This window comes from Coenobita brevimanus, chromosome 63 (genome assembly GCF_032717465.1).
Source record: "Coenobita brevimanus isolate Jiangsu-jjx chromosome 63, ASM3271746v2, whole genome shotgun sequence".
In the NCBI taxonomy this organism is placed as follows: Eukaryota; Metazoa; Arthropoda; class Malacostraca; order Decapoda; family Coenobitidae; genus Coenobita; species Coenobita brevimanus.
In genome coordinates, this window is record NC_137016.1 from 28,132,242 (window position 1) to 28,153,989 (window position 21,748).

Sequence of the window (21,748 nt, forward strand, 5' to 3'; positions counted from 1 at the left end):
AATGTACTTTGGTATGGAAAACTTAAGGAGAAATGTGTTATGCTGTATAGAAAAATGTAGATATTATTCACCATTAGCATAAACTTATTTTCAAATCATAGGTAATAGGGTCGGAGGTGGCAGTGTGTTAAAATACTAGTTCTACTGTACAGTACACATCATTTGAAAATCAGATATGTGAGAGGGTGCTGTAGATGTGCACACAGGAGTCACTAAGTATTTTGTCATGTTATGTGAAGGAAAGGTAGAAGTACTGGGAAATGTAATTACAGAACTGGGGTTTTCCGTGATTTTCAGCCTTTCACATAGAAAATCATTTTTATTGTGTCCACAGTGCACCACAGTGCTGTTGAAATTAATCTAGGACCCAAGGACTATATACTGTATGTATAATAACTTAGACATGAGGAATTTTTATTGTGATTCATGAAAGATGTGAAGTGAGGAAGCTTGTGGGGATTAGAGTTTAAGAGATTGTCCTTTTATGGTGTCATCATGGGGAAAGAATGGGTGTAAATAGGATGGTGAAAAAGGTAGCAGGTTTGAAGGTGGAAGGAAGCATGGTTGGCCTAGAAGATAGATGAATATGGAGGGTGGCTGTGTTAGAAAACAAGATCTGAAAGTTTATAAGGCTAGGGAACTGACAGTGGTTAAGTCTGTTTAGAGGAATTTTGTATCAGGGACTGTATGGCAAAGGTTTGACACCAACTGTTTTCCCCTAGTGAGGCAATAGTCATTGGACTGACTCTAGCTGACAGCTAATGGAATGAACATGAATGTAAATCTTTATACCTCAGAGGTGGAGCTAGGATTCCAGGGGCTTGAATGGGGAGTGAATGAGGGTGGCCCATGTAATTGGGTAGATGTTTTATAGTTCACTTTTTTATTTTTTTATTTTTATCCTACTACACCCCATCCTTACATGGGACAAGAGGTTGGGATGATGGTGATGATAGTGATTTTGTTTTTCATTGCATGTTTTATTCTTACACTGAATAATGTCACAGTATCTTGATAGGTAAGTGCATAGACGTACCTGTGTATTCTTGTGCAGTGAAATATGAGTGATTATTTATATGTCACTATGACTGGAAATTGAGGTAGATTACCTGAGTGAACATTTTGTTTCCTGTGTTTATAAGGAATTCAGGACTTTTGCTGTACACATTCTATATATATTCATATACTCTACTTCCAGGGAAATTGCTGGGCTACTTGGTTTCACCCTAGGAGGTTTTGGAATATATTGGTGAGTACCTAATAGTTCCTTTAATGCTTTTGGTTAACATTTGTTCAGATTATGCTAAATGTAAGTTTGCTTTGCTGATGTGGACATACTGCCAAATTTTATTAAGCTTGTGAGAGCTAGAACCTGTTATGTATTTCAGTATATCTTAGTACTGTACTCTCTTTTTCTTACTATTGTGCAGTGCTAGAGTTATTCTGTCCATTAGAGGGTTAATGATACCAATATTAGCATGCATAGGCTTGTAAGACTCACTCAGTTGAATAAAATTGTTGGGAGTTATCTGGAATAGAATCCTAAGTTGTCTTGACCATGAAAGGGTTAAATATGTATGTATCAGAGTTAACACTGGCAGTCGTTCATGACTTGCTCTCAACCAGATAAAATTTTCCGGTGTAAGTTGTACTGTGTCAGACTGCTAAAGTTGTCCTGACCATAAGAGGTAATGGGACCAGTATTAATCCCACCATGATTCTGTGACTCACTTTTAGTAGAGTAAAATCATACTGAAATTAACAGAAGTAGATTCCAGTATTAAAGTTGTTCTGACCATTAGAAGCTAAGTGGGACCAGTAATAACAATATCAGTAAATAAAAGCACCTGGGATTAGTTGGAATAGAATACAAAAGTTGTCCTGATCATGAAGGAGTTATTGCTGATAGGTAGGAAGTTCTGATGGTAGTAATACAATATGTTTCTTTTTATGGTGGTGGGTAGTTGTGTCAGTCATGAGGGTGTTACTGTCATTTTTCTTCCTGCTGGGATTCAGGTGTGGTGGTGAGGGGGGCCTGCCACGCCACATCCCCTCAGTGGTTTACCTGCAAGGCGTGGGAGTCTTGTCTGCAGTATATCTTGTCCATTCATCCACTCGCAGCATTACTGAGAAACAAGGCCTCCCATACTACAACCAGCTCGGGGCATGGGCTCTTCTTGGTCAGTATGCAAGATAGAGAGGCTTCAGTGCTCATTAGCAAAAGGAAGAATGTGATAATGTTCATTGGGAAACAGGGTAGTTGATAGTAATGATGATGATGATGAGTGTGGTTTTGGGATGAGCTGGATGAAGCAGTGAGAGAAATGCCCATGAGCTATAAAGTGATGGTAATGGGCGATATGAATGGAAGGGTAGGCACTGGTCCTGAGGATGACATAATGGGTTGCATTGGAGTGCCGGGATACAGTGATAATGGGAAGCGACTGGGGATATGTCTCAGGAAAGGAGGTTGTGCATTTGTAACTTGTATTTCAAACACTATATGGTTGGTGGGGGCACTCACTGTCCACTCACTCAGTGTAGTGCTGCTCTCAGGGGTCTGCCCTTTCCATCTTTCTTTCCGTCCATCCTCTTCTGTCTTTCTTTCTTTCATTCTTTCCCCGTCCTTCTCCCAATGGGTGACTTTACACTCTGCTCTCAGGTGTCTGTCCTTTCCTCTCCTCCATCCTTCTTTCCTTCCATCCTCTTCTGTCTTTCTTTCCTTCATTCTTTCCTGTTCCTTCTGCCTGTTTGGTGACTTTACATTGAGTGACAAGCCAAATGGTTTCCTGTACACCAAGAAACCGTATACTATGCAGGGTGGTACCCGTATACTGTTTAGTGGGTAATTACGGTGCTCCAGTTGGATTGAGCTGTTGAAGGTTTATATCCAAGGGATGGTTGGGGTTTATTGCTCATGTAATGCCACTCAGGGATGAGTGAGACTGGTCACTATCAGCTTAAATGTCAGGACCAACTTGCCTAGCCCCGGGTCCTTACGCCCCTTGTGGGGCAACGTAGGATTAGATGATGATGATGATGATTTCAAACACACAGATACACATAAATATACATGGTATAGAGGGAATGGGGATTGTGTTGAAAGGAGCCTGATTGATTATGTGCTCATAGAGAGGTCGATGCTGGGAATAGTTGCTGATACGAGGGCTGTGAGAGGACGATACGGAGGTCTGTCATATCATATGATTGTGGTATGCAACATCAAGCAGAGAGGAGTGAAGTGGACCAGGAGAGAGAGGAACAGTCAGGGAGAAAGTTGAGAAGCTGAGGATCAAAGAAATGGCAGATGAATACAGAACCAAAGTAGAGGAGGAGTTAGAATCAGCGAATTGGAATGAAATGGACCTGGATAGCCTGTGGAATGCATACAGGGATTGCTTAATTAGGAATGCTAAAGCATTGTATGGTGTGGCAAGAGTAACAGCAAAGAAGAAAGGTATGGCATGGTGGGATGAAGAGGTGAAGAGAGCATTGGAGGAAAAGAGGAAGAAGTGGCTAAAGTGGTTACAGGATAGGGGTGCAGTTGAAATAAGAACTGAATACTTTATATTGAGAGCAAGAAGCACATAAAGAAACTAGTGAAGAGAAAAAAGGAGGAGGTAAATGATGATCTAGGAAGAAAAATGAATTCAAATTACTATGACAATAGGAAGTTATTCTGGAAAGAGGTGCGGAAATGTAGAAGTGACAGCAGAAAGAAATGTGAAAGTGTGAAGGATATAAGTGGTAGATTATTAACCCATGAGGTTGAAGTATGGACCAGATGGAAAGAATATTTTGAAAGCCTGATGAATGGTAATAGAGAGAGCAGAGCCACTGTAATAATGATTGGTTTGGGAGGAGTGCAGAGAAGGAATGCAGTGATAGGAAACATGACACTGGCACAGGTGAAGAAACCTGTGAAATGACTGAAAAATGAGAAAGCAGCTGGCGGAGATGATCAAATGTAGTGGAGAGAGCGGAATGAAGTGCTCGATGAAGATATGTAAGAAGGCATGGATAGTGAAACTGTGCCAGCAGAGTGGAAAACACTGTGCTAATATCCCTGAACAAAAATAAAGGCAAGCGAAATGAGTGCAAGAATTATCGTGGCATAAGTTTATTGAGTGTGGTAGGGAAGGTATGTGGAAGAATTATTATATAGAAAGTAAGAGAGATATCAGAAGTCTTTGTGAGTGATGAACAGGGTGGCTTTAGGAGTGGCAGAGGATGTGTGGATCAAATATGTGCAGTGAGACAGATAATGGAGAAGGCTTGTGAAAAGAACTTTTAGTGTTTATGGCATTCATGAATCTGGAAAAAGTATACAACGAAGTAGACAGAGAAGAATTATGGAAGGTTTTGCGCATGGACAGTGTAGATGGTAAGCTGCTAGGTGCCGTCAAGAGTTTTTATGATTGTAGTGAAGCATGTGTAAGAGTTAAAGGGCATCTGAGTGAATGGTTCATGATCAGTGTGGGCATACAGCAAGATTGTGTTATGTCACCATGGTTGTTCAGTATATATATGGATGGGATGGTGAGTGATGTAAAAACACAAGTACCGGTAATAGAAAAGGAGATGGCGTTGATAATGAATGGTGTTGGATGGAATATCTCAAATTTGTTGTATGCTGATGATGCAGTACTACTTGCAAATTCTGGACAAGAACTTGGTAGACTAGTGCAGAGTTTTGCTGGTGTCTGTGAGTGTCATACTTTGAGAGTAAATGTAGAAAAGAGGAAAGTGATGGTTATTGAGAGAGGTGACTCCCAGTGTGATGTTACAATGAAAGGAGAGAGACTGGAATTGGTGAGAGAGTTCAAATACCTGGGTACAGTGATACAGAAGAGAGGAAAGTGTGCAAAAGAAGTGGAAAGGAGTGACACAAGGATGGAAAGTAACTGGTGCAATGAAGGCCTTGATAAGGAACAGAGGCTTGAGTGTTGTGGCTGCATGAGGCTTATGCGAAGGTGTGTTAGTGCCAGCTCTAACATATGAATGTGAGACTATGGTGTGGAATGAAAAGTCAAGAGTGAGACCAGTGGAGATAGGACTGCTGAGGAATGTATGTGGAATACAGAGAGTGGATAGGATATGAAATAATGTTATTCATGAAAGATGTAGATTGAGGACGTCTGTGGACACTAGAGTCGAAGAGAGTGTACTGAGATGGTATGGTCATGTGGAGAGAATGGATAACACAAAAGTGATGAAAAAGGTATACCTGAGCAAATTTGAAAGAGGGAGGAGACAAGGTATGCCGAGGAGAAGGTGGAGGGATATGGTGGATGAGTGTGTGAGGAAGAGGAGTTAGGAAGTTGGTGAGGCTAGGGGACTGACATGAGATTGAGCTGGCTGAATGAATGTTGTGAGGAGATGCGCATGATCAGGGATTTAGCACCTCTTTTTAATGTGACAGCTTCTGGATTGACTCTGTTGGATACTTTTATGTGAAGCTACAGAACATGGTGAATGTTTTTGGCGTATCAGATAGAGCTTGGATTCCAGGGGTTTGAATGGTGAGTGAATGGGAGCATGGCCCGTTGGATTGAGCAGATCTGGGCTGTCTGGACGTTGCTACCCCTCACCCTGCCCTTTGGTGGGAAAGGTGGTCCAGATGATGATGATGATGACGAATCATAATGATAGGGTGGGCTGATAAGAAATAAATAAAAAATGCATTGTTTGCTTGTAGCAGTGTAAGTTTTAGTTAGGATCACGTCTACAGTATATTGGACTGCTAGTTTCAAAGAAAAGTTTTGTTTCTCATATTATTAATTTTTTATCTGTATAACCAGATGTTTTAATTCGAGGAGGGATGGAATCACCTCATGTTGCCCTCTCTTTTGTCATCAGACTCTCCTCTCTCCAACTCACATCTCCCTCTCTCATATACTTCTCCATGACTCCCCCTTTTTACAGTAAAAGTCCTCCAGTCCAACCACCAGTAATTCGAAAATCCCAATACTCCGAATTTTTCAAGGTGAAATTTCTTGAATTTTTCTGGTCTTTTTTTGAATTTTTCTGGGCTTTATCAGAGGATTTATCTGGCTTGGACTTCCTCTTTGCCTTGGATGTACCTGCTTGCAATTTTTCATCTACACTTATATGGTTTTCCGGTGAGTAAAACAACAACCCATATCATTTTAAGTGTTTGTTTAATGATCATGTACACTCACAATCACTAATTTCTGCTCAGGGGGACCCCCCTCCTATCACTATATACTGAGGGAAGATGGGAGGTGGGAACGAAACGAGCTCCACCCGCCTCTACCCCAGCTTCCAACCCTCCCCCATACCCCTGCCCAGCCCAACCCCCCACACCCCTGCCCAACCCTACCCCCCACTTGTCATTGTTAACTTGCAGTTATCTACTGTACATCTCAAGCTAACCTCATACTTTACACTCACAGTCTCATTACTAGTACACAAACATAAAACACTAGGATATGTGGAAGGTATATAATATAACTATGAACATGCTGCAGCAAGAAATTAAGGCATTATAACGACAGTAAAACAAAAACATTAACAATGGCCATCCTAGGCCTTATGCGTTGGGTGCTTGCGTACTCTTGCATGCATGCATGTCTGTGTCTGTGTGTTTTGGTGTGTGTGTGTATGTGTGTGTGTGTGTCTCTCTCTCTCTGAATGTTTTTGTTTCACCCTCATCTTAAACGTCAGGACCAACTTGCCTAGCCCTTGATTCCTATGCTCTTCATGGTGCAACACAGGATTAGATGATGGATGTTGTATGTGTGTGTGTGTGTGTAATTCACCAGGTCGGTCAGGATCACTTGATGGTCGTGATTGTCATTTTTACCATCCCGGAAGGGAGCTGAGAGCTCATATAGTCCAATCTAAGGGCAAGGCTGTGACCTTCACACAAGCACACACCCGTCCTCATGCTCAAGGGGGACAGTAACCACCCACTTCGTCAGTGAAACTTTTCGCAACCTGAGCGAGGCGCGAACTCCTGTCCACCAGTTGGCAAGCGAGAACGTTACCACTGCACCAGCGAGCGGTGTGTGCATGCGCACATGCGTGTGCCATGCACCCAATTATTAGGCCTGAGGTGGCTGTTGTAACATTTTTGTTTTACTGTCAGTGTCATAATGCATTAATTTCTTGCTGCAGTATGTTGATAGTCATATTCAAATTCAAAGTTTTATTTAGCTTAAAATAAACAATTTATATCCATCCATCCATCATCCAATCCTATGTTGCCCATGAGGAGCGTAGGAGCCCTGGGCTAGGCAAGTTGGTCCTGACATTTAAGATGAGAGTGACCAGCCTCACTCATCCCTGAGTGGCATTACGTGAGGAATAAACCCCAACCACTGGCTCAATCCGATTGGAGCGCCATAATTACCCATCAAACCACCAGGTGCCATAATTTGGTTATATGGTTACCACCCAGCATAGTAAATGATTTCCTGGTGTACAGGAAACCATTTGGCTTGTCACTCAGTGTAGAATTACCCATAAGCTGAAAGAGGAGAAAGGAATGAAGGAAAGAAAGACAGAAGAGAAAGAGTGCAAAGCCATCTGTAGGCAGAAGGACGAGGAAAGAATGAAGTAAAGAAAGCAGAGGAAGGAAGGAAAAAAGGACGCAGGAGAGGAAAAGGCAGACACCCTAGAGCAGCACTGCATCGAGTGAGTGGATGGTGAGCGTCCCCACCTTCCATTAGTGCCCCAAACTACCATAAAAGTAAATTCATAAATAAAAAGAAAACAGAGCTGAGTCCACTAACTTGAGTTGTCAAACAGGCTCAGCATTATAGAATCAAAATATATCATACACTTTTTAAATATCCTAGTGTTTTATGTTTGTATTAGTAGTGGGACCAAGAGTGTTAAGCATGAAATCAGCTTGAGATGTAACTGCCATTTAAAAATGCCGGTTGAGGGGGTTGGGTAGGGGTATGGGAGAGGGTTGGGAGCTGGGGTAAAGGTGTGAGGAACTCGTTTCGTTCCCCCCCCTCCCCTCATCCCTGGGTATATAGGGGTAGGAACGGGGCACCCTGGGAAGAAAGTAGTGATCGTGAGTGTACATATTTCCAATGTTTTCAGACGTCCCTTCCAATAGTCCAAAAAAAACAGTAGTCCGAAAGACCCTTGGTCCCCTGCCATTTGGATTACAGGACTTTTATTGTACCGCACTCAGAAGTGCCACATAGGGCTTATATGGATTGGCACTGTGTACCGTAGGTAAAGCTAAGCAGCTGCAGCATCCACCCATGAGCCAAACCTCCTCATACTTCCCTTCACTTTGCCATGCGGAAGGACCCTTGTCCGACCCTGGCGAGGTGCTGTCTACCACAAGGGAGCGCTAGTTCCGTACATATCATATGCTCTGTACCATACCTGTAGGATGGCTCCACAGAAGGAGTTGCTTACAGACAGACTGGGGTTAAGCAACAACAGCCTCATGCACATACACATACACACAGGTGAGCAGTTGAATGGAGATGTCTGTTTGAGGAACTCTTTCCACCCACTGCTGCCTAGGCATAGTTGAGGGATCATTACCTGTCTCTACCCTGGTTCAGATTATCGTAAACCATCAAGTTATGATGGCTCTCTTTGTGATGATTCAGATATATGACATAATAAAGTTAGGAACTGATTCAGGTTATACTCATATGGTACAGTCTGGTTTCATTATATAGCTGTTCGTTATGTGATAAATCATTAGAAAAATAATTCATAAGTTATACTCTTTTTACGAGTGAGCGAGTGATGTTTACTCTCAGTTAAATTTGGAATTGAGCAGCGTGGCCTGACCCAGCTCGACCTAAGTGTCACACTAAGCAGAAGCTAATAACTTTACTCTTATGTGAAGTAGAGTTGAAGTCCTTATTGCATGTGGTGCATTCATTCCTTATATTTTGTTATCAAGTGAAAACTCACCCATAAAGGGATAGGAATTCCTTGGAATCTCGAGTTTCCAAGGGAGTGTTCGGCTTTAATCGGTGAATGCCACAATTACAAAATAAAACTTAAAAAGATTTTCCATCAAACACTGTGTTTTTTGCATCAGTTCTAGCAACTGAATATCGTAGATTCTGCATATAATTTTATATCAGAGGGAAATTGTGCTAACATGGCATTTGCTTGCTCGTCACGCACTCACAAAGCTCACTTTACTCATTCGGTATAATGTTAAAAGTAGTAGTGATATGGCTAGAGCGATATTTTCGATGGCCATCTCTGTGCATCTTGTGTGGACGCAGTGACACGCAAGTCAGCATGACTATCCAGTGTTTGCATTTTCTGTGATCATTTGCCCTTCATTCTATTTTGTGCGTGAAAGGCCACTGAAATACCATTGTTATTGTCAAATAACAGCGCAGGTGCTTAGCAAGTAGTGCACTGTGTGATATTAAGTGAATTGATGCCTTTTTGGGTGTGAAATACTGAAACTTGTGACTTGGAAATTGTGTGAACCTTATGTAACCACCTTCCCGTTGATGGACCACTGGACAGCTGAGTGAGGCAAGATGGCTGCCCAGTGTTTACATTGGCTGTGATCATCTGCCTTTCATTTCATTTTGTGCATGAAAGGCTATCACCAAATAACAGTGCAAGTGCTTAACAAATATCGCAGTGTGTGATATTAAGTGAAGTGACACCATACTTTTTGTGTGGAGTGATCATCCAAATGGAGAGACAAAATGGAGAGGTGAGAGTGGGAGTATGGATTGGGTATATTTATGGGAGTAGGTGAGAATGAGAGGGCAAAGTAGGGTGTATATTGTTGTGTGGAAGAAATGGAAGGAAAATATGAGAGTATGGATCAGTTGGTTCAAGGAGAAAGAAGTGGAGGAGGGGTTTGAGTTGCTGAGTGGGGTTTTACAGCACACTGGTCATCAGATTGGCTATTTTTAACTACAGTCAAGTCGCCTAAGGTGTGGCAAATTGGTTCTGGACTGCGCCCATGCCATAGAAAACCATGCCATAGAAATAACTAAACCTGTGAGAAAAATGGTACAGTATTTGGTTCTGAATTCCCTCTTTTCACCCTGCTTTTCCCCATTTTTCCCCACTTTACACACACACACAATCAAGCAGTTAATCAATGCACGTATTACACGTAACAATAGGCACAAAAAACGGGAGGGTGATCAGCCTTGTGTCTACTTGGGCAATATCACGCACTGCGGATTGAGCGAAAAAAAGCTCGGCTAAGTACACACAGATCAGCTGACTGACCAAAACATTGAAGATGGCAGAGGTTGTCTGGTCAAGCACTGTTTGAGTAAGTTTATTTGATAAAGTTTGTATGCTTAGGTGTCAACAAAACTCACAGTTAATACATTAATGATCATTCTTATATACGTGATGATGATGATGAGAGGCATTATTCTTCATCTTAGCTCAGAGATAGGTGCTTTGTCACTAACCCGTTCATAGCAGTTTTACGAACAGACCTATAACCTAGTCACAATACCGAAAGAATCTTTAATGTTTCATTACTTAATGCAATGAATTTGGTGAAGTTTAATCTCCTCATAAGAGAAAAAAGTCCACAGTTGGAACTGAAGTGGTCGCCATCTTCTTTGTTTGCAAGTAGGGGAGTGCGCCGGTACCAACCCTCTCTCCTCCACGTTGAGTACACCGCTTCCCGTCTGATCAGCGAAGTTAAGCAACGTTGGGTCTGGTTAGTACTTGGATGGGTGACCGCCTGGGAACACCAGATGCTGTTGGCATAACGTTCTCCCTACGTGTCAAGTGGGGTTGGTGGAGGATTAGTGCCCCTCCCTGTAAAACAATTAACTCTAAGCCCTTGGCCACCCCGTTTGGGATACAGGGCGTCTGGCAATGAATGAATGGATGAATGGAGTGCGCCGACCGCCAGGGGGTTTTGCCCGTGCGTTTCATAGTTGGTGAGTGGTGTGTGCCTGCTGAGATAGATGAGAATGGCAGTGCGTTAGTGGACATTTCTGCTGGGAGGGGGTTGGTGATAGCCAATATCCTCTTCAGGCATAAAATGATCCACAGGTATACATGGCGAGTGATGAGAAGGGTGGGTGGTGAACTGAATGAAAGGAAGGCAATGATTGATTATGTGTGTGTGGATGAAAGGATGCGAAGATGTGTAATGGATGCAAGAGCTTATAGATTTTGGGGGAGTGGACTTTTTGACCACTACTTGGTGGTGGCCAAAATCAAGATCCAAATAAGATGGAGAAATAGAAGAAGGGAAGGACGGAAAGAAGGAGTATTTGCAAGGAGAGTGGAAAGGTTACAAGAGGATGAGAAAAAGGCTGAATATAAGAGAGAAGTGGAGGAACGATTGGGCAAATATGAACTGGGGCAGATGGGGGACGTGGAAGGTGTGTGCAGGATATTCACAGAAGAAATATGTGCAGCATGTGATGTGGTGTGTGGGATGAAGAGAAGACGGAGGGGTGTGCAAGGAACAGCGTGGTGGAATGAAGAGGTGAGACAGGCTGTGGCACAAAAGAAGAAAGCATACAATGAATGGATGAGAAATAGGGGCGTGGAAGAAGTTGAGAGGCGGAAGAGAGAGTTATATGTAGAAAGAAAGAGAGAGGTGAAAAGATTAGTAAGAGAGAGTAAGAAGAGAGTGGATGAGGAATTTGGAAGGAATTTGAGTGTAAAGTGGAGGGACTGTAAGAAAATGTTCTGGAAAGAGGTGAAGAGAGTTAGACAGGGCAGAAGTGAAGTTAGCAGGGGAGTGAAAGATAAAAATGGTAGATTACTAGTGGAGAAGGGAGAAAAAGTGAGCAGATGGAGAGAATACTTTAAGGAATTGTAGAACATAGAGGATGGAAGTAATGCGAGTATAAGTGGCTGGGGAATGGCTGGGAGAAGGAGGGAGGTGAGAAGATAGGAAGAAATCAGTAGGAGAGAAGTTGTGGAAGCAATGAAGAAAGTTAAATTGGGGAAAGCCCCAGGAATTGATGGAGTGTGTGGTGAAATGCTGAAGCATGGGGGAGAGATAGTAGTAGAATGGATGTGGAAGATGTGCAGATTGGCATGGGAGGAAGGTAGAGTCCCAGAGGATTGGAAGTCAGGTATATTTATTCCCTTGTACAAAGGAAAGGGGAAAAAGAAGTGTGTGGTAATCATAGGGGCATTTGTCTTCTTAGTATAATAGGAAAAGTTTATGGTAGGATACTTATTGACAGAGTTAGAGAAAGAACAGATGATTTAGTTGGAGAAGACAGGGAGGCTTTAGGAAGGGAAGAGATTGTGTAGATTTGATATTCATTCTTAGATCTTTAGTGGAAAAGTTTCTAGAGAAGGGAAAGAAGTTGTATGCGGCTTTCATGGATTTGGAGAAAGCATATGACAGGGTGGATAGACAAGGATTGTGGAAAGTATTAAGAATATATAGAGTAGATGGGAAGTTGTTGAATGCTGTGAAGAGTATGTATGATTGTGCTAAGGCTGCAGTGCATGTGGATGGTGAACTGAGTGAATTTTTCTCTTTGATGGTTGGGTTGAAACAGGGATGTGTCATGTCTCCATGGTTGTTCAATCTGTACATGGATGGGGTAATAAAAGAGGTACAAGGTAGGGTAGTGGTTGTTGGAGTGGCCCTGGTGAGAGAGGGTAGTGTTTGGAAACTCCGTATACTGTTGTTTGCAGATGATACTGTGTTGTTGAATGAAGACGAAGGGGAGGGCTTGGTGGATGAGTTTGGGAGAGTGTGTAAGAAACGGAATCTAAAGGTGAATGTGGGGGAGAGTAAAGTGATGGTCTTCGAGAGAGGTGAAGTCAGTGAATGTACAGCGAGGTTAGATGGTGAGGAATTGGAAAGTGTGAGTACGTTTAAGTTCTTGGGTAGTGTTATGAGTAAGGATGGAGGTTTGAAGGGTGAAGTGTTTGAAAGGGTACAGCAGGGAAGAAAGGTTGCTGGTTCCATGAAACCAGTGATAAGAAACAGGGAAGTGAGCTTGGAAGTGAAAAAGTTACTACATGACAGTATTGTGATACCAACTCTAAGTGAAGCTTGGACGTTGTTGGAAGGACACACGTCAAGAGTGAGAGCAGTGGAAATGAGTTATTTAAGAGGAGCCTGTGAAGTCACATGGAGAGACAGGCTGACAAATAATCCTAATATAAAGGAGCGTTGTGGTGTTGATGTGGATGTGATAGGAAGCTTTAGGAGGAATACACTGAGGTGGTTTGGCCATGTGGAGAGGATGGAGGGTGAAAGACTGACGAAGAGAGTGTGAGTGAGGTGGAGGGGGGGGAGAGGGAGGGGGAGGCTGAGGATGAGATGGAGGGATGGTGGTGGAGAGGTATGTGAGAGAGGGAGGTGTGAGTTGGGAGCAGGGCAGTGAAATGGCGAGGGACATGGTGACGTGGAGGCGATATGTTTGTGGCCACCCCGAACAGGATTGAGGCGTCTGGCAATAGATAGATAGATAGATAGTTTCAAACCTTGCCGCGCCCCCGCCATAGGTATTTTATGCGTGTGGTTCTTTTTTGAGGGGTCTGGCACCTTGCTGTGTCATAGAAAATCGTGCCATAGAAGCACGTGCTATAGGCGACTTGACTGTACTTCAAAACACTTACCCCCCAAAATGGGTATTCATTACAAGATGTAGCTTTTAGTTGCTTGCCACATCGTTGTAAGTTCCAAGTGTCATAGATGATTTTTATCAAGTAGTTGCCCACAGTGATTGTACAGTGGTCCCTCGGTCATCGTGCTAAATTGGTACTGAGCGTGGTGTATGATAATGAAATTGCACGATAATAAAAGCACAGAACCTATGGGATTTATCCTAATTGGTACTGGGCATTGCAAGTGCAATCCCAGATTTTCCTCTTTACAGTTATTTAGGCCAACTAAATACATACATACATACTGTTGTGGAAAGTATCAGAAACACACATAGGTATGGTTATATTAATAGAAAGCGATAAACAGGGCATAATAAGGAAGAAAAATATACCATAGAGACCTGAGATGGGCTTGAGGTATTGGTTCTTAGATTAAGGGGAGGAGAGTTAGTGGTCTCCACCACCTTTGATTATCCCCTAGAGTTGTGCCTCATCTTTGAATTCCTCATTGCCATCAGAGGCCACAGACACTGTACCATCATTGTTGGCAGAAATCAGCTCAGGTGTACAATGACAATGTTTTTTTTTAGCTGAAGAATCTGTGGTAACGGTAGGAGTGCAGATTTTTACCATGCAGTGATAACAAAAACTGCCATAACCATGTGTGTGATAACCCAGGGATCACTGTGTTTGTAATGAAAAATATAGGTCATAAACTCATCTGCATTTTTGACTTCATATAACTTTTTAAAAATGAATTCTGTCAAGGAGGTTTGTTTTTTTTGTCTTGTAATGAAACTGCTTTGTATGAAGCAAGTCTAACTAGCATAACTAAATCATTTAAAAAAATGCAAAGTGCATACTAAAATATAGATTATGTAGTTGCTAGTATATTTTGTTGTAATGAAAATAATAATCAAAATAAATAAGTCTCTGTTTATTTCATATTGTGGTATATAAAATTATGTATAGTAATGTTACTGTTAACAGTTTTGTTACTGAAAACTTTCAGACATTTTTTTGCTTCTCATTATTTAGTGCTGAGTGTTATAGTGCCAGTGCTGGGATCAGTCAACATGATGGGTCGATTACTGTCGGTTGCTGCAGCACTCTTTTGTCCCTTCCTTCTGCTGTGCATCCGCCATGAAGCATTCTTCTACCTTGCTGTCACAGTTGCCATGTTCCTTTGGCTGTTTCTTGAGTTCTACCTTGCTGGCAGCAACGTCCAGGTGACTTGTACAGAGCATTGTTTAATCTTTTAAAATGAACCGCATGTCATGTGTGCTGTAGAGTCCATCAAGCATTTAGAATGGATTCCTTCACTATGAAGGCTTCTTAATATTGTACACTATCGCTGGATAATTTTAAGTAATTAAACTTCAGGGAGGCTATTCTAAATAGAGGAGATTAAATTAGCCCTGTGTATGCCAATTGTGGTAGTTGGTGGCGACCATCATCCACTCACTTGATGTAGTGCTGCCTACTTCTTCCTTAGCCTTTACCATTCTTTTTCTGTTCCTGCCCTCCCCTCTTCCTATTTCTCTCATCTTTCCTGTCACTTCTTATTGCTTTTCTTTCCCTTACAGGTGGCTTTACATCAAGTGACAAGCCAAATGGTTTCGTGTAAGCCAAGAAACCATTTACAACGCTGGGTGGTAACCATATAACCAGACCATACGTGCTCCCTACATGTCAACAAGTGGGTTGGTGGAGGGTTAGTGCCCCTCCCCGTAAAACAAATAACTCAAAGTCAAATGACCACCCCTTACGGAATTATGGCGTCTGGCAATAGATAGATAAATAGAATAGTATGCCAATTCACCGCTAGTGAAATGAAGCTGAATAAAATCATTGGATGGTAGCAAGAATATACTCTGAATAAGCATCATTGTATGGAGGAGGGTAATTCTTGTCCACTTATACAGTAAACTCTCAGTTACAGTATCTAGTGAATAGTTACCAAGCAGGTGCCAGAAGGTTATTATCTATCTATCTATATAGCCTGACGCCCTAATCCTGCAAAAGATGGCCGCAGACAAAACGCCTCAAAGTCGCTTTGTCACCATTTGACTGCCCTCCCCCCAACTCACTCCCCCCTCCCTCATATACTTCTCAACTCCATCCCTCCACCTCATCCTCAGTCTTCCCCTCCTTCTCCCTCCCTCCACTTCATCCACATACACCCTCTTAGTCAGTCTTTCATTCTCCATTCTCTCCACATATCCAAACCACCTCAGTGTATTTCTCCTAATTTTCTCAACCACATCCACCCCACAACGTTCCTTCACTTCTTCATTCGTCAGCCTGTCCCTCCATGTCACTCCACATGCTCCTCTCAAGTAACTCATTTCCACTGCTGTCAGTCTTGATTTGTTCCCCTCTAGCAAGATCCATGCCTTGCTTCCATACTTCAGAGTAGGGATCACAATACTATCATGCAGCAACTTCTTAACTTCCATACTCACCTCCCTATTTCTCATCACTGCTTTCAGTGAACCAACAACCTTCCTTCCCTGCTGTACCCTTTCAAGCACTTCATCCCCAAAAGTTTCATCCTTACTCATCACACTACCCAAGTACTTGAATGCACTCACTTTCTCCATATCTTCACCATCCAACCTCACTGTGCATTCTGTGACTTCATTCCTCTCAAACTCCATAACTTTACTCATGTTTACATTTATTTTCAGATTCCTCTTCCTACACACTGTTGCATATTCATTCACCAAACCTTGCAACCCCCATTCATCTTCACTCAACAGTACTGTATCATCAGCAAACAGCAACACCGGAATCTTTCACATCTCACCCTCATCCACTAGAGTCATCCCCACATCCACTGCCTTACCTTGCATCTCCTTTACAATACCATCCATGTATATATTAAACAGCCATGGAGACATCACACAACCCTGTTCCAGTCCCACATTGAGATCAAAGAACTCACTCAGCTCACCATCCACTTGCACCGTAACCCTAGCTCCTTTGTACATACTTTTCACAGCATTCAATAATTTCTTCTCCACTCGATATATTCTTAATACCTTCCACTTACCTTGTCTCTCTGTTGTGTCATAAGCTTTCTCCAAGTCCATGAAGGCAGCGTACACTTTCTTTCCCATCTCTAGATACTTCTCCACTAAACATCTTAGAACAAATATCTGAAATACACACCCTTTTCCCTTCCTAAATCCTCCTTGTTCTTCTCCAACTAGCTCCTCTGTTATGTACCTAACCCTATCAATGAGTATTCTACGATATATTTTTCCAGTCACACTAAGAAGGCAAATACCCCTATGGTTACCGCATACTTCTCTCTCCCCTTTTCCTTTGTATAAAGGAACAATTATACCTGATCTGCAGTCCTCTGGAACCCATCCCTCTTCCCAGGCCAGTCTACACAACTTCCATATCCACTCCACAACAATCTCACCCCCATACTTCAGCATTTCACCACACACTCCATCAATTCCTGGGGCCTTTCCCATCTTGATCTTCTTCATTGCTTCCACTGCTTCCACCCTACTGATCTCTTCCTCCATCCTCTCATCTCTTCTTCTCCCAGCCATTCCCCAACCACTGCAGTACCACCCAAACCCCCGGCAAGGGAGTCTAACCACCATAAAACCCTATACATGTACTGTATAGCTGTTCAGGTATAGAAAAGCACATTTTACTGCTGTAATAAGCATGATGAAATGTCATTGTACTTTATATACAGGGGGTCCCGATGCTGCAAGTACTGTAGTTACATTAATGGGAATCTGCTTGTCAAGTTAATGCTCATAACAAAGTACAGTTGGCCCTGAACATTTGCAAGGAACTCATTGTAAGGCCCCTCATGAATGAGTGATGCCTTTGAATAGAGTACAGTACAGTAGTATTATTCCCATACATGGGTCCGACGGTCCAATATTCCCTAGTCCTTAGGTGTGCGTTAACAACAACTCATCAGTCATTTCCTCATTTCATCATTCATTATAACCTAGCCGTACACCAGCTAGTTAACAAGAAATCAAGCATCTATGGTCTGCTTAAAGTATTGCTATTAATTAAAAGTGCAAATGAGTTGCTTAGATGGAAGTGGGTGTTGCAATAGAGGTCTGCAAGTTGTCACTGAGCCAGGCTGTCTCCTTTGTGTTAAGTAACTGCAAGTTATTTAACCTGTACTGCACTGTGGGGAGGGGGAGAAGATACCCCTCTATGCTGGCTGATTTTATTATTTTTTTTTTTTGGGGGGGGGGGCTAAATGGGCTTAATACATCAATATAAGATCCTTGGCACTAATAAAAGTAATCACTAAAGCTGGATAGTTGGTTGAATCGAGTCAGGTCAGTGCCACTCTTCCTCAGAAATCTTCAAGGTTACTGAGAGAGCAGAGCGTCTGTGAGCTTGTGAATCAATTTTGGATATTTTTTTGTGGGTAAATGGGCTTCATACATCAATATAAGATCACTGACACTAATAAAAGTAATCACCAAAGTCAGAAAGTAGCTTTAATCAAGTCAGATTGGTGCCACTCGACCTCTGAAATCTTCAAGGTTACAGACAGAGCAGAGTGGCTGTGAGCCTGTGAAGACTCACTCGCATTTCGTGCTCCTAAATCAGTGTTGTAAGTTTAGTGGAAAAATGTCTGACGTCCCCACTGTGGGCCTGAAGAGGATGAGATAACACCCTGGCACTTGGGCAAGTAGCTGATTTTAATCTATCCCAGGCACTTATGGCAAGTGAGAATGAAGAGAGAAACCTGTACTTTACACAGGAAAAATCATCCAATATATTACCACTATGCTGGGAATTGAACCTGGGACTCTCAGGTGAGAGCCAGGCAGCATACTGCTACACCACAACCAGGTAAAAGCTATCTTGTGACAATGTGAGATACCTTTTACCTGGTTGTGACAATGTGAGATAAATTTTACCTGGTCATCGTGTAGTGGTATGCTGCCTGGCTCTCACCTGAGAGTCCCGGGTTTGATTCCTGGCACAGTGGTAATATTTGGGCATGGGCTTCACAGCCTGCTCCCAAAGCCCAATAGTCCTCCTCCATACCATACTCCTCTACATGACACCACTTTGGTGCTAACACCCACTGTTCATGTTGAATACATGCTAGGGCTGTCTCAGATGGGACTGGTGTATTGGGGTTTATTACTCACATAATGCCACTCAGGGATGAGTGAGGCTGTTCACTCTCATCTTAAATGTCAGGACCAAAATGCCAAGCCCCAGGCTCCTACTCTCCTCATAGGGCAACACTGGATTAGATGATGAATGAATGAATGAATGAATGCATTTTTTTTCTTTTCCATTCCAGGTCCAATTTGTGAATAAGCTAGGGGTGTGCCTATTTTTCCCATGGAAGTTTGGGGCCAAGTGTATACTGTAATAACGTATGGGGAAAAAGGGGTTCAATGTTTGACCACTACCAGCTTGTACCTATAATGCTATGTAAAGCAGTTATAAACAAGAATAAGGTTAGTTACATCTAAAACAAGCATGCAGTAGTCTCTCCCTGTTTATTAGGTATGTGTTTGTACAGTATCCAGCTTATGCAGTCATTTGTTAAATTTGGGGTATCATGCAAACTGGTCCTGTGTACAGAGGGATACATTTTTCCTTTATAAAAGCTCACATTGACAGGCTCGACATTATCCATCAATCTTCACTCCCTCTGTCTATTTTTCTCCAACTTTTCCTCTCCTTCTTTTCTGCATCCTTCTTTCTTACCTTCCTTTACTTCCTCTGTTACTATTGTCCATTACTACTCCTGTTGCTTCAATCTCTCCCCCATATTCATTTTCTGAGTAAGATCCAGAGGTTTTATTAAATAAGAAATCAGTAGAATGAGAGAAAATTAACTAGAAGACTGTAACTGAAGTTTTATTGACAAAGAAATCAGTAGAATTAGAGGAAATTAGCTAGAAGACTGTAACTGTTAGAGACAGTTACTGATCTCCACCAATGAGAATACTGTTTTTTGTAATAACTCAGACTGTTGGTCGGACAGACACCAAAAAATATAGACCTGCTTCTTGATCAGGCAAAACTTATAGGGTCAGTAAGTGCCTCATTTATGTTTTTTTTTTTTCTGTATCGGAAAGCAATTGAAAAATTGGGTGTCCAAAATATTGTAATATCGCACATGAATGACCTTCAGAATATTTCAGTGCAGATGTGTGGAAAATAGTTTTATCGTGGGATTTCCTTCCATTTTCATGTATCTGTAATAGTTTGGAGTAAATTGAAGTTGAAAAATCATGATTGTTAGAGATTTTCTGACCTGTGACCTTGAGAAGTATGGTGAGGCTGCTGAAACTCGTTTTTTGTAATAACTCAGGAACCGTTGGTCACACTGCTACCAAAAAGCATAAAGACAGGTCCAGGACCAGAAAAAAGCTTGTAAGGTCAAGACATGCCTCATTTACATTTTGTTTTTTCCTGTATGGAAGAGCATTTGATAAATAGGGTGTCCATGCATGAATGATATTCAAATTTTTTCCATACAAATGCTTGGATAATCATTTTATCACTGGATTTCCATCCATGTTTATCTGTTTATAAGAGTTTTGGAGTGTCTGTCTATTACTAGATTCCTTAATCCTGTAAGGGGTGGCCACAAAAAATTGTCTCCATGTTGCCCTGTCCCCTGCTATTTCACTGCCCTGCTTCCACCTCACCCCTCCCCCTCCTGTCTCATATACCTGTCCACTCCATCCACCCATCTCATCCTTGTTCTTCCCCTCCCTATACCTCCCTCGTCAGTCTCTTGCTCACCATCCACTCCATATGGCCTAACCACCTCTGTGTATTTCTCCTAATGCTTTTTATCACATCCTCGTCCACATCACAATGCTCCTTCACTTCCTCATTTGTCAGTCTGTCTCTTCATGTGACTTCACATTCTCCTCTCAGATAACTCATTTCCACTGCCCTCATCCTTGACTTGTGTCCCTCCACCAAGGTCCAAGCTTCACATGCATAAGTTAGAGTTGGTATCACAATACTGCCGCGCAGCAGCTTTTTTACTTCCATACTCACTCCCTTGTTGCCTATCACGGCTTTCAAAATACCAGCCAAAAAACCAGCAATGCTTCTTCCTTGTTGTACCGTTTCAAGCACATCACCCTCTAAACTTCCATTCTCACCCATCACACTACCCAAGTACTTAAACACTCACACTTTCCATTTCCTCCTCATCCAACCTCACTGTAAATTGTGACTTCATTTCTCTCAAAGACCATAACATTACTCATCCCTACATTCACCTTTAGATTCTGTTTCTTACACACTTATCCAGACTCATTTGCCAAGCCAGGCAGTTTTCCTTTGTCTTCACTTAACAACACAGTATCATCTGCAAACGACAGTACAGGGAGTTTCCAAACACTACCCTGTCTCGTATCGGCCACTACAACATCCACTTCCATATCTCATGTATAATCCCATCCATATACAGATTGAACAGCTATGGAGACATGACACATCCCTGTTTCAATCCAGCCGTCATATAGAAAAATTCATGAAGTTCACTATCCACATGCACTGCCTGCCTTAGCACCCTCATACATACTCATCACAGCATTCAGCAACTTCCTATTTACTCCATAAATTCTTAATACCTTCCACATTCCCTGTCTATCCACCCTGTCATATGCTTTCTCCAAATCCACAAAGGCCACCTACAACTTCTTTCCCTTCTCTAGAAACTTTTCAACTAAAGACCTAAGAATAAATATCTGATCTACACAGCCTCTTCCCTTCCTAAAACCTCACTGTTCTTCTCCAACTAATTCCTCTGTTATTTCCCTAACTCTTTCAGTAAGTATCCTACCATATATCATCCATCCATCCATCAACTAATTCTATGTCACCCCATAGAGGAGTGTAGGAACCTGGGGCTAGGCAAGTTGGTCCTGACATTTAAGATGAGAGTGACCACCCTCACTCATCCCTGATTGGCATTACATGAGAAATAAACTCCAACCACCCCTTGGATATAAACCTATGTAGGCTCAGACCTATTGGAATTCCTTAATTGCCCACTAAACCACCAGGCGCCATGATTTGGTTATGTAGCTACCATCCAGCATAGTAAATGGTTTCCTGATATGTAGGAAACCATTTGGCTTGTCACTCAGTGTAGAGTCACCAATAGGCAGAAGGAAGAGGAAAGAATAAAGGAAAGAAAGACAGAAGAAGA

The 21,748-nt window shown here is 42.2% G+C and overlaps 1 protein-coding gene and 1 pseudogene across 1 annotated transcript in view; both read left to right on the top strand.

Moving 5' to 3' along the window:
- Window positions 1-21,748, top strand: part of PIG-N (Phosphatidylinositol glycan anchor biosynthesis class N) — a 216,271-nt gene that overhangs the window by 182,432 nt on the left and 12,091 nt on the right. The window contains exons 11-13 of the mRNA XM_080276011.1: window positions 1,199-1,249; window positions 2,017-2,180; window positions 14,584-14,774. Of these exons, the coding sequence (XP_080132137.1) occupies window positions 1,199-1,249; window positions 2,017-2,180; window positions 14,584-14,774 (406 nt within the window). The remainder of the gene's footprint in view (window positions 1-1,198; window positions 1,250-2,016; window positions 2,181-14,583; window positions 14,775-21,748) is intronic.
- On the top strand, window positions 10,594-10,715 carry LOC145404509 (5S ribosomal RNA; annotated as a pseudogene).